General features: G+C 46.6%; 1 protein-coding gene across 1 annotated transcript in view; it reads right to left on the bottom strand.

Moving 5' to 3' along the window:
* ern2 (endoplasmic reticulum to nucleus signaling 2) overlaps positions 1–12836 on the bottom strand; it is a 36193-nt gene that overhangs the window by 8490 nt on the left and 14867 nt on the right. The window contains exons 7-12 of the mRNA XM_038986144.1: positions 12075–12176; positions 11207–11468; positions 3666–3744; positions 2133–2292; positions 1694–1809; positions 1398–1601 (exon numbers count right to left, since the gene is read on the bottom strand). Coding sequence (XP_038842072.1) covers positions 1398–1601; positions 1694–1809; positions 2133–2292; positions 3666–3744; positions 11207–11468; positions 12075–12176 — 923 coding nt within the window. The remainder of the gene's footprint in view (positions 1–1397; positions 1602–1693; positions 1810–2132; positions 2293–3665; positions 3745–11206; positions 11469–12074; positions 12177–12836) is intronic.

Below are 12836 nucleotides of genomic sequence, written 5' to 3'. Positions count from 1 at the left end.
CAGGTTTGTGTTATATCCATAACTCAGCATTTCAACTAAACTGTGGCTTTACTTCCTACATTTAATACAGAGCCTACCATCATACATGAACTAAACTGCAGCTTCCTACATTCAACACAGGACTTACCATCATACAGGAACTAAACTGTGGCTTTACTTCCTACATTTAACACAGAGCCTACCATCATACATGAACTAAACTGTGGCTTCCTACATTCAACACAGGACTTACCATCATACAGGAACTAAACTGTGGCCTTACTTCCTACATTTAACACAGCGCCTACCATCATAATGGAACTAAACTGTGGCTTTACTTCCTACATTTAACACAAAGCCTACCATCATACAGGAACTAAACTGTGGCCTTACTTCCTACATTTAACACAGAGCCTACCATCATACTGGAACTAAACTGTGGCTTCCTACATTTAACACAGAGCCTACCATCATACAGGAACTAAACTGTGGCCTTACTTCCTACATTTAACACAGCGCCTACCATCATACTGGAACTAAACTGTGGCTTTACTTCCTACATTTAACACAGAGCCTACCATCATACTGGAACTAAACTGTGGCTTTACTTCCTACATTTAACACAGAGCCTACCATCATACAGGAACTAAACTGTGGCTTCCTACATTTAACACAGAGCCTACCATCATACAGGAACTAAACTGTGGCCTTACTTCCTACATTTAACACAGCGCCTACCATCATACTGGAACTAAACTGTGGCTTCCTACATTTAACACAGAGCCTACCATCATACAGGAACTAAACTGTGGCTTTACTTCCTACATTTAACACAAAGCCTACCATCATACTGGAACTAAACTGTGGCCTTACTTCCTACATTTAACACAGAGCCTACCATCATACAGGAACTAAACTGTGGCCTTACTTCCTACATTTAACACAGAGCCTACCATCATACAGGAACTAAACTGTGGCCTTACTTCCTACATTTAACACAGAGCCTACCATCATACTGGAACTAAACTGTGGCTTCCTACATTTAACACAAAGCCTACCATCATACTGGAACTAAACTGTGGCCTTACTTCCTACATTTAACACAGAGCCTACCATCATACAGGAACTAAACTGTGGCCTTACTTCCTACATTTAACACAAAGCCTACCATCATACTGGAACTAAACTGTGGCTTTACTTCCTACATTTAACACAGAGCCTACCATCATACTGGAACTAAACTGTGGCTTTACTTCCTACATTTAACACAAAGCCTACCATCATACAGGAACTAAACTGTGGCTTTACGTCATACATTTGTCACGCATGTTCAGCTTGTTGACTGACAATCTGTACAGCCAGGTAGTAACAGCCACAGCCATACACCAGATCACCACTAGGTGTCAGTGCTCCCTCACCTTGGGGTAGATGATGATGAAGGCTACCCAGCCGGCCAGGAGGAAGGTGCTGAAAATGATGGTGGCCATGTCTTTAAGCATGGAGTCCACAGGGGCCTCCACCCTCACCGGTGTGGTCTGCCCACGCTGCTCCTGGATGGAGGTGACCGCCGGAGGGCTGGGGCCCACAGTGGGGCCTTCTCCCATGTCACTCTCATTCACCTTCTAGGTGAAGACGAAGGAAAAAATATTTTTTATACCCCAACAAAATCAAAGAGGAGAGGTTAGTTGGCATGCTGAAGGACTGAAACACACACCTCCTCTAGGGTCTTCTCTGTGGTGGTGGGGATGACATTGCCCTGCTGGCGTGGGATACTGTCAGGGAACTTCTCCAGGATCTTGTTATGGGCATCAGGAGGCGTCTCATGATGACCTGGGAGAGAAACGCATCCAACCAGCATCAGCATCATCACTATGATGATATTACAGTGTGTGTAATAACATCTATATAACATCAATAACACATTCTTAAATATCATGCTGATATCACTCTCAAAACCAACGTTCATCCTTATTCTACTGCCACAACTGCATGGACTTGGACAATGCTTGTGTTCCACATTTGAGAACTGACTGAGCATCCAGCAGAGAGCACTATAATAACACAAGGTAGACACTGGGGGGGAAGGTAGGCGTAGACACTGGGGAGGGGGAGGGGGGGGGGGGTGGAAAATGCATGAGAGATGTGTTTTCTACCTATGAGGAGCAGGTGGTTCCTCATGAAGTTGATGTGGTTGCGTTCCCTCAGGGCAGAGTTGAATTTGACGCTGGTCCTGGGGGTGATCACACACTCCTCCTCCATTGTTACCTCCTGGCTGTTAGGACCCTCCAGCATGGGGAAGGTGCTGCCGCGGGGCTACAAGAGACACACAAACCACTAGATTATTATGGATCCTTTATTTAACTAGGGAAGTCGCCTTGTGATTAACATCCTTTTCAAGTACTAAGTAGTTCAATGTTAATATACACTACCTGGACAAAAGTATGTGGACACCTGCTCATCGAACATCTCATTCCAAAATGATGGGCATTAATATGGAGTTGGTCCCCCTTTGCGGCCTCCACTCTTCTAGGAAGGCTTTCCACTAGGTGTCGGAACATTGCTCCAGGGACTTGTTTCCATTCAGCCAAAAGAGCATTATGCACTGATGTGGGACGATTAGGCACTGATGCTCACAGTCTGCGTTCCAATTCATCCTAAAGGTGTTCGATGGAGTTGAGGTCAGGGCTTTGTGCAGCCCAGTTAAGTTCTTCCACACTGATCTCAACAAATCATTTCTGTATGGACCTCTTTGTGCACAGGGACATTGTCATGCTGAAACAGGAAAGGGCCTTCCTTGCCACAAAGTTGGAAGCACAGAATAGTTTAGATTGTCATTGTATGATGTAGCGTTAAGATTGACCTTCACTGGAACTAAGGGGAACCTTGAAAAACAGCCCCAAACAATTATTCCTCCACCAAATTTTACAGTTGGCACTATGCAGTCGGGCAGGTAGCGTTCTCCTGGCATCCACCAAACCCAGATTCATCTGTTGTACTGCCAGATGGTGAAGCGTGATTCATCTCTCCAGAGAATGGGTTTCCACTGCTCCAGAGTCCAATGAGGAAGAGATTTCCACCACTCCAGCTGACACCTGGCATTGCGCATGGTGACCTTAGGCTTGTGTGCAGCTGCTCGGCCATTTCATGGAGCTCCTGACGAACAGTTCTTGTGCTGATGTTTCCAGAGGCAGTTTGGAACTCGGTAGAGAGCGTTGCAACCGAGGACAAGCGATTTTTATGCGCTACACCCTTCAGCACTCAAATAGCCCGAATCCACTCATTTGAAGGGGTGGCCACATACTTAGTGTAGTTTAATGTTGTTAAATGAATACATCCTTTACTACTTGGAAGGAAACTGAAATAAGTGGGATGTCAAGATCAAATGGATTACGTCAAATTAATCTCAACATCTTATTGTAAATAGATAGAAATAAGGGGTCTTGCTGATACTATCCCATGTTGCTCTGTGCTGCAGGGACCCAGGTCTGAGGGGATTGTGACCTGGGTTGTGGTCAGGTAAACAACCAAACCAACACTAGTGCAGGGTCCCTGTGACTCTTAACTCACATCTTTGATCTTGGGCTGAGAGATCAGCTCCCAGAAGCTTCCAGTTGTTTGGTGATGTTCTAGATTCTAGACGGAATGTCACATTTTGTTCTAACACAGAAGAACCTAGTGCCACTCACCACGACCGTGACCCCATCATGCACCAGGGAGGGCGATGCGTACAGGCTGGTGGAGTACTTGCCTACGTAGAGTGTGGCCCTGTGAAAACAGAACAGGATAGTCTTAATGTTAGCTTTAAACAAGGAAGAGAAGCCTAATAGTATACCTCAACCAGGACATTTAGAATAGGGAGATTCTCTATTATACTGTAGACAGCTTTGACTTGAGTCAGAAAACTGCACTATTGGTTACAAACAGACAATTTCACACACACACTACAAGATCACCCACTGAAACTCTTATTTCTCCTTTCTTCTGAAAGCTGGTGTAAATAGAAGTACAGAACTGTATTGTGAAACCACGACTGAAAGAGTCCATCTGTGTTGGTTAGATGTATCACTTTATGAACAAATGATGCACATCTCTACAAGTCCTGACTACACCACCACTGGCTCGTGCAATCATCAAACATAGATATAAAGAGATCTTCAATACACCCCATCAATGATTCAGAGCCCTGGAATGCATGTCAAAGCTCTAACACGACAGGTAGAGATGGGGCCAACCCCTGTTCTCAGGATGGGGAGATCACCCGTAACACGTGCTGCTTGCAAAATCAACTTACTCAACCCATCTTAAATTACTTGTGAGACTTCAAGAGTTTAGCTAAAGCATTTTCAAAGGGGCCCCTTTTAACAAAAGAAATGTCTTGAAGGACAACAGAGATTCGGCGTAAATTATTTAATTAATCATAAAAGAGAAAAGGAAGTGGCTAAATAAGCGTGATAAACTAATTCAACAGAAGTCAAAGGAGAATGGTCTCGGCAGAAATGCTGTGGCAAATGCTAAAGGGGAGAGGCTCTGCTTGGAGTCTTGCTGAGCATAGACTGGAGCTGATAGAAACCAATCAACATCGTTTATAGAAAAGGGTGGGGCTTCTATTCCTAACCCATCAGGACGGAATCCTCACCCCAGATATGCAAATACACTGCTCAAAAAAATAAAGGGAACACTTAAACAACACAATGTAACTCCAAGTCAATCACACTTCTATGAAATCAAACTGTCCACTTAGGAAGCAACACTGATTGACAATAAATTTCACATGCTGTTGTGCAAATGGAATAGACAAAAGGTGGAAATTATAGGCAATTAGCAAGACACCCCCAAAAAAGGAGTGGTTCTGCAGGTGGTGACCACAGACAACTTCTCAGTTCCTATGCTTCCTGGCTGATGTTTTGGTCACTTTTGAATGCTGGCGGTGCTCTCACTCTAGTGGTAGCATGAGACGGAGTCTACAACCCACACAAGTGGCTCGGGTAGTGCAGTTCATCCAGGATGGCACATCAATGCGAGCTGTGGCAAAAAGGTTTGCTGTGTCTGTCAGCGTAGTGTCCAGAGCATGGAGGCGCTACCAGGAGACAGGCCAGTACATCAGGAGACGTGGAGGAGGCCGTAGGAGGGCAACAACCCAGCAGCAGGACCGCTACCTCCGCCTTTGTGCAAGGAGGTGCACTGCCAGAGCCCTGCAAAATGACCTCCAGCAGGCCACAAATGTGCATGTGTCAGCATATGGTCTCACAAGGGCTCTGAGGATCTCATCTCGGTACCTAATGGCAGTCAGGCTACCTCTGGCGAGCACATGGAGGGCTGTGCGGCCCCACAAAGAAATGCCACCCCACACCATGACTGACCCACCGCCAAACCGGTGATGCTGGAGGATGTTGCAGGCAGCAGAACGTTATCCACGGCGTCTCCAGACTCTGTCACGTCTGTCACATGTGCTCAGTGTGAACCTGCTTTCATCTGTGAAGAGCACAGGGCGCCAGTGGCGAATTTGCCAATCTTGGTGTTCTCTGGCAAATGCCAAACGTCCTGCACGGTGCTGGGCTGTAAGCACAACCCCCACCTGTGGACGTCGGGCCCTCATACCACCCTCATGGAGTCTGTTTCTGACCGTTTGAGCAGACACATGCACATTTGTGGCCTGCTGGAGGTCATTTTGCAGGGCTCTGGCAGTGCACCTCCTTGCACAAAGGCGGAGGTAGCGGTCCTGCTGCTGGGTTGTTGCCCTCCTACGGCCTCCTCCACGTCTCCTGATGTACTGGCCTGTCTCCTGGTAGCGCCTCCATGCTCTGGACACTACGCTGACAGACACAGCAAACCTTTTTGCCACAGCTCGCATTGATGTGCCATCCTGGATGAACTGCACTACCCGAGCCACTTGTGTGGGTTGTAGACTCCGTCTCATGCTACCACTAGAGTGAGAGCACCGCCAGCATTCAAAAGTGACCAAAACATCAGCCAGGAAGCATAGGAACTGAGAAGTTGTCTGTGGTCACCACCTGCAGAATCACTCCTTTTTGGGGGGTGTCTTGCTAATTGCCTATAATTTCCACCTTTTGTCTATTCCATTTGCACAACAGCATGTGAAATTTATTGTCAATCAGTGTTGCTTCCTAATTGGACAGTTTGATTTCACAGAAGTGTGATTGACTTGGAGTTACATTGTGTTGTTTAAGTGTTCCCTTTATTTTTTTGAGCAGTGTATATACAGTACCAGTCAAAAGTTTGGAAACACCTGCTCAATCAAGGGGTTTTATTTATTTGTTGCTATTTTCTACATTGCAGAATATATGTGTTTGCACATTCAATGCCCATGGTTATGGGAAGATTTGCATGAAAGTTCAAGCTAAAACAGTAGTGAGCTCTACACTTTAAAATACCCACCCCTGGGGGGATTTACTCTAGAAAAACAATGACATGAGGGTAAAATGGAGACTCTTCCCTGTCCAAAAGTGACAATGAAAAGGTTTCATCCAATTGTCTGTGTTTTTCTATGAAAGCATAAGCCACCTACAAAGTCATATCTTAAGTCAGGGTTTTTTTTTTTTTTTTTTCCCACCTTTATTTAACCAGGTAGGCTAATTGAGAACAAGTTCTCATTTGCAACTGCGACCTGGCCAAGATAAAGCATAGCAGTGTGAACAGACAACAACACAGAGTTACACATGGAGTAAACAATAAACAAGTCAATAACATGGTAGAAAAAAAAGAGAATCTATATACAATGTGTGCAAAAGGCATGAGGTAGGCAATAAATCGAATAATTACAATTTAGCAGATTAACACTGGAGTGATAAATCATCAGATGATCATGTGCAAGAAGAGATACTGGTGTGCAAAAGAGCAGAAAAGTAAATAAATAAAAGCAGTATGGGGGGTGAGGTAGGTAAATTGGGTGGGTAGTTTACAGATGGACTATGTACAGCTGCAGCGATCGGTTAGCTGCTCGGATAGCAGATGTTTAAAGTTGTTGAGGGAGATAAAAGTCTCCAACTTCAGAGATTTTTGCAATTCGTTCCAGTCGCAGGCAGCAGAGAACTGGAAGGAAAGGCGTCCAAATGAGGTTTTGGCTTTAGGGATGATCAGTGAGATACACCTGCTGGAGCGCGTGCTACGGGTGGGTGTAGCCATCGTGACCAGTGAACTGAGATAAGGCGGCACTTTACCTAGCATAGCCTTGTAGATGACCTGGAGCCAGTGGGTCTGACGACGAACATGTAGCGAGGGCCAGCCGACTAGGGCATACAGGTCGCAGTGGTGGGTCGTATAAGGTGCTTTAGTAACAAAACGGATGGCACTGTGATAAACTGCATCCAGTTTGCTGAGTAGAGTATTGGAAGCTATTTTGTAGATGACATCGCCGAAGTCGAGGATCGGTAGGATAGTCAGTTTTACTAGGGTAAGTTTGGCGGCGTGAGTGAAGGAGGCTTTGTTGCGGAATAGAAAGCCGACTCTAGATTTGATTTTGGATTGGAGATGTTTGATATGAGTCTGGAAGGAGAGTTTGCAGTCTAGCCAGACACCTAGGTACTTATAGATGTCCACATATTCTAGGTCGGAACCGTCCAGGGTGGTGATGCTAGTCGGGCGTGCAGGTGCAGGCAGCGAACGGTTGAAAAGCATGCATTTGGTTTTACTAGCGTTTAAGAGCAGTTGGAGGCCACGGAAGGAGTGTTGTATGGCATTGAAGCTCGTTTGGAGGTTAGATAGCACAGTGTCCAAGGAAGGGCCGGAAGTATACAGAATGGTGTCGTCTGCGTAGAGGTGGATCAGGGAATCGCCCGCAGCAAGAGCAACATCATTGATGTATACAGAGAAAAGAGTCGGCCCGAGAATTGAACCCTGTGGTACCCCCATAGAGACTGCCAGAGGACCGGACAACATGCCCTCCGATTTGACACACTGAACTCTGTCTGCAAAGTAGTTGGTGAACCAGGCAAGGCAGTCATTAGAAAAACCGAGGCTACTGAGTCTGCCGATAAGAATATGGTGATTGACAGAGTCGAAAGCCTTGGCCAGGTCGATGAAGACGGCTGCACAGTAATGTCTTTTATCGATGGCGGTTATGACATCGTTTAGTACCTTGAGCGTGGCTGAGGTGCACCCGTGACCGGCTCGGAAACCGGATTGCACAGCGGAGAAGGTACGGTGGGATTCGAGATGGTCAGTGATCTGTTTGTTGACTTGGCTTTCGAAGACCTTAGATAGGCAGGGCAGGATGGATATAGGTCTGTAACAGTTTGGGTCCAGGGTGTCTCCCCCTTTGAAGAGGGGGATGACCGCGGCAGCTTTCCAATCCTTGGGGATCTCAGATGATACGAAGGAGAGGTTGAACAGGCTGGTAATAGGGGGTGCGACAATGGCGGCGGACAGTTTCAGAAATAGGGGGTCCAGATTGTCAAGCCCAGCTGATTTGTATGGGTCCAGGTTTTCCAGCTCTTTCAGAACATCTGCTATCTGGATATGGGTAAAGGAGAAGCTGGGGAGGCTTGGGCGAGTAGCAGCGGGGGGGGGGCGGGGCTGTTGGCCAAGGTTGGAGTCGCCAGGAGGAAGGCATGGCCAGCCATTGAGAAATGTTTGTTGAAGTTTTCGATTATCACAGACTTATCAGTGGTGACCGTGTTACCTAGCCTCAGTGCAGTGGGCAGCTGGGAGGAGGTGCTCTTGTTTTCCATGGACTTTACAGTATCCCAGAACTTTTTGGAGTTAGAGCTACAGGATGCAAATTTCTGCTTGAAAAAGCTGGCCTTTGCTTTCCTGACTGACTGCGTGTATTGGTTCCTGACTTCCCTGAACAGTTGCATATCGCGGGGGCTCTTCGATGCTATTGCAGTTCGCCACAGGATGTTTTTGTGCTGGTCGAGGGCAGTCAGGTCTGGAGTGAACCAAGGGCTATATCTGTTCTTGGTTCTGCATTTTTTGAACGGAGCATGCTTGTCTAATATGGTGAGGAAGTAACTTTTAAAGAATGACCAGGCATCCTCAACTGACGGGATGAGGTCAATATCCTTCCAGGGTACCCGGGCCAGGTCGATTAGAAAGGCCTGCTCGCAGAAGTGTTTTAGGGAGCGTTTGACAGTGATGAGGGGTGGTCGTTTGACCGCGGACCCGTGGCGGATACAGGCAATGAGGCAGTGATCGCTGAGATCTTGATTGAAGACAGCAGAGGTGTATTTGGAGGGCAAGTTGGTCAGGATAATGTCTATTAGGGTGCCCATGTTTACGGATTTAGGGTTGTACCTGGTGGGTTCCTTGATGATTTGTGTGAGATTGAGGGCATCAAGCTTAGATTGTAGGACTGCCGGGGTGTTAAGCATATCCCAGTTTAGGTCACCTAACAGAACAAACTCTGAAGCTAGATGGGGAGCGATCAATTCACAGATGGTGTCCAGGGCACAGCTGGGAGCTGAGGGGGGGTCGGTAGCAGGCGGCAACAGTGAGAGACTTATTTCTGGAGAGATTCATTTTTAAAATTAGAAGTTCGAACTGTTTGGGCATAGACCTGGAAAGTATGACAGAACTTTGCAGGCTATCTCTGCAGTAGATTGCAACTCCTCCCCCTTTGGCAGTTCTATCTTGACGGAAAGTGTTATAGTTGGGTATGGAAATCTCAGAATTTTTGGTGGCCTTCCTAAGCCAGGATTCGGACACGGCAAGGACATCAGGGTTGGCAGAGTGTGCTAAAGCGGTGAGTAAGGCAAACTTAGGGAGGAGGCTTCTGATGTTGACATGCATGAGGCCAAGGCTTTTTCGATCACAGAAGTCAACAAATGAGGGTGACTGGGGACATGCAGGGCCTGGGTTTACCTCCACATCACCCGAGGAACAGAGGAGTAGTAGGATGAGGGTGCGGCTAAAGGCTATCAAAACTGGTCGCCTAGAGCGTTGGGGACAAGGAATAAAAGGAGCAGATTTATGGGCGTGGTAGAATAGATTCTGGGCATAATGTGCAGACCAGGGTATGGTGGGGCACGGGTACAGCGGAGGCAAGCCCAGGCACTGGGTGATGATAAGAGAGGTTGTATCTCTGGACATGCTGGTCTCAATGGGTGAGGTCACCGCATGTGTGGGGGGTGGGACAAAGGAGGTATCAGAGGTACGGAGAGTGGAACTACGGGGTCCATTGCAAACCAAAACAATGATAACTAGCCTGAACAACAGTATGCAAGGCATATTGATATTTGAGAGAGACATACAATAAGGCATAAAGTGATTGCAGGTCTTGATTGGGAGAGCTAGCTAAAACAACAGGTGAGATAACAGCAGCTAGTCAGCTAACACAGCAACAGCAGGTAAAAATGGCGACGACTAGGCAGAGAGGGTCGGATTAACTACACACAGATCCTGAGTTAAAGCACAGAGCCGACAGATAAAACACAAACAAACAGAATGGAGCACCGTGAATTAATGGACAGTCAAGCAGGCACCAGCTATGTAGCCAAGCGATCATAGTGTCCAGGGGGCAGCCGTAGATGGAGCAGGGAGGCCTCCACTAAGCCAGCACGCGGCGTCTAAAGTTAGTAGCCCGGGGGGTGGTCTGCTCAGACGGAGGGGGTCTGCTCAGACGGAGGCCGGTTGAGGGCACAGCGGATGGGGCATTCGTCTGCAGACCAGACGTGGTCGTGTCGACAGAGAATCCAAGCCGGATGGCGATGGCGAAAGAGAGGTTGTGAATTGTAGAATTGTGTTTGCTAACTGGTGCTAGCTTCGTGGCAGTGGCGCTAGCTGCGCTAGCTGCAAGCTAGCTGTGAGGATCAGAAGTAGTGGCTCAGGGATTACGGCAGGAATCCGGCGTTGTTGTCGAGAGACAGTCCGATGCTGGTAAATTGGTGAGTAATATCCAGGCTAATAACAGGGCTGGTGTTTGTGCAGAAGGTAAAAGCTGCTAGCAGCGGCAAAAAAATGGCTAAATTAGCTTGTAGCTGATTAGCTGGTTAGCTACTGGGGGTTCTTGAAAGTGTTCCAAAGTTTTAAAAAAAATAGCGATTCCGTATCACATTGGGTGAGGTAGGTTACCGGAAGGTATAATCGAATTAAAAATCGAAAAGAGATAGAAAAAAAATGTTAAAATATGTACAAGAAATACGAAAAAATACAAACGTACACGAGAGGACTAAAGAAACACGTCTACACTGCTACACTGCATCTTGGATTTTGCGGCCTCCATAGCTGAGTAACTAAAGAAAAGCCACTGTCGATCACACAGTCTACTTACATGAGCTTGTTCTTGGGCTTCTTCTCCTTGGGGAAGGGATACTTCCACTGCGTGATGCGGCCCACCTCGCCTGACATGAAGGTGAGGTAGCGCAGCGTTTCCACAGCGACGTTGGTGAGCGGCACCTTGCACAGGCCCTCGCGCTGCCATATGTACATGGCCACCACGGGGGAGTTGTAATTCTGGATCCACTGGACGTCACCCGACTCACTGTCCACTGTCACCACCAGCCCGTCACCATTGGAGACAAAGTGGGCCATCTCTATAAGGGGAGGGGGAGAGGGGGTGTTAGGTAAACTGGGTGTATGTATTGCATCATTGCAACTATGTGAACGATGACGTGAGGTGGATAATACACATATAGAAAGAGAGGTAGAGAGGGAAAGAGAAACGTGAGGAGAGAGAGGATATTTAATATTAGTTTCCTTGATATTGGATGATGTTCAATAGTAATATGTTGTGAGGATAATGATAGTAGAAAATCATCTCTGGATCTATGTAGCATGAGATATGCTTTCAACCAGAGAGCAGGGCCGGGACGATATCAGTAACACAATACACGTTAGTATCATGGCAAGAAAACAAAAACATGAAGCGGATTTAACTTCTTTAGAAAAACAGCCCTGATGTTGGAAACAAAAATCATTGTTGTCATCCAGAATCAGAGGTATTTATTTTCCAAGCTGTAGCACACAATATGTTACATCCTGCAGGTTCTTACAGGACCAAACAGTTACATCTGCTTACTGTTTTCATTTTTGCCATGGAAAATATATTGTGATACTGGCATCATCGCAAACAACTCAGTCTCTCACATACATAGCCTACATTCACTGTCGCTATGGAGAGATGTAAAAGCATGTTTTACTGTATTTGGTGTCGTCGTCAGGCACCGTGGAGGCGTAGTCGAAGTAGGTGGCATTCCAGCGGAGCTCTCTACTCTTGGTGTCGTACATGGTGATAGTGTACTCTGGGGAAGGGACAACATCATATACTGTAGCCTAGAACATGTAGGATATGCCGTAGTGAAACTAGTGAAAGTAAACTCAGCAGGACTCAAACCATGGTGATATTGTGTTTTGGGAAGAAATGGTGAGAGCGCTCATTACAACTATACAGCCATGCTAGCTATGGTGACAACAGTGGCCAACTTAGAAAAACACAGGATAACATGACAGAAGTCCAAATTCATGTTCCCCTGACAGAGGTATACCACATCTCAAAGCATTTATAGGCTACTTCTTGGACTGCTGCCCTGGCAGCCTGACCTTTACAAACGCCATAAATATCTACAACAAGCCACAAACAAGTCATCTAAAGTGACATCAAAATGAAGCGGATGCCATAGGACACAGGGTAAGACAGATCACCGCAGTAATAACTGGGAGTACAAATGGGCATGGAAGTAGCGTAGCATTTCCAAGGCAGGAAAGTTGCCCCTAATCACTGATCTTGGGTCAGATTCACATTTTCCCCTCTAATGGTTAAGGTTAGGATTGGGGGAGGGGAGCTGATCCAAGGTCTGTAAAGGGGATGTGAATGAGGATGTGGAAAATTAAACCCAGTACAACAAGATCCTGGTTAAAATGTCAGAGGGAGAGAAATTTCACTTGCTTTGGCAATGTAAACA

This window comes from Salvelinus namaycush, chromosome 3 (assembly GCF_016432855.1).
Source record: "Salvelinus namaycush isolate Seneca chromosome 3, SaNama_1.0, whole genome shotgun sequence".
NCBI lineage: Eukaryota > Metazoa > Chordata > Actinopteri > Salmoniformes > Salmonidae > Salvelinus > Salvelinus namaycush.
This window is presented reverse-complemented; position numbering and strand designations above follow the sequence as displayed.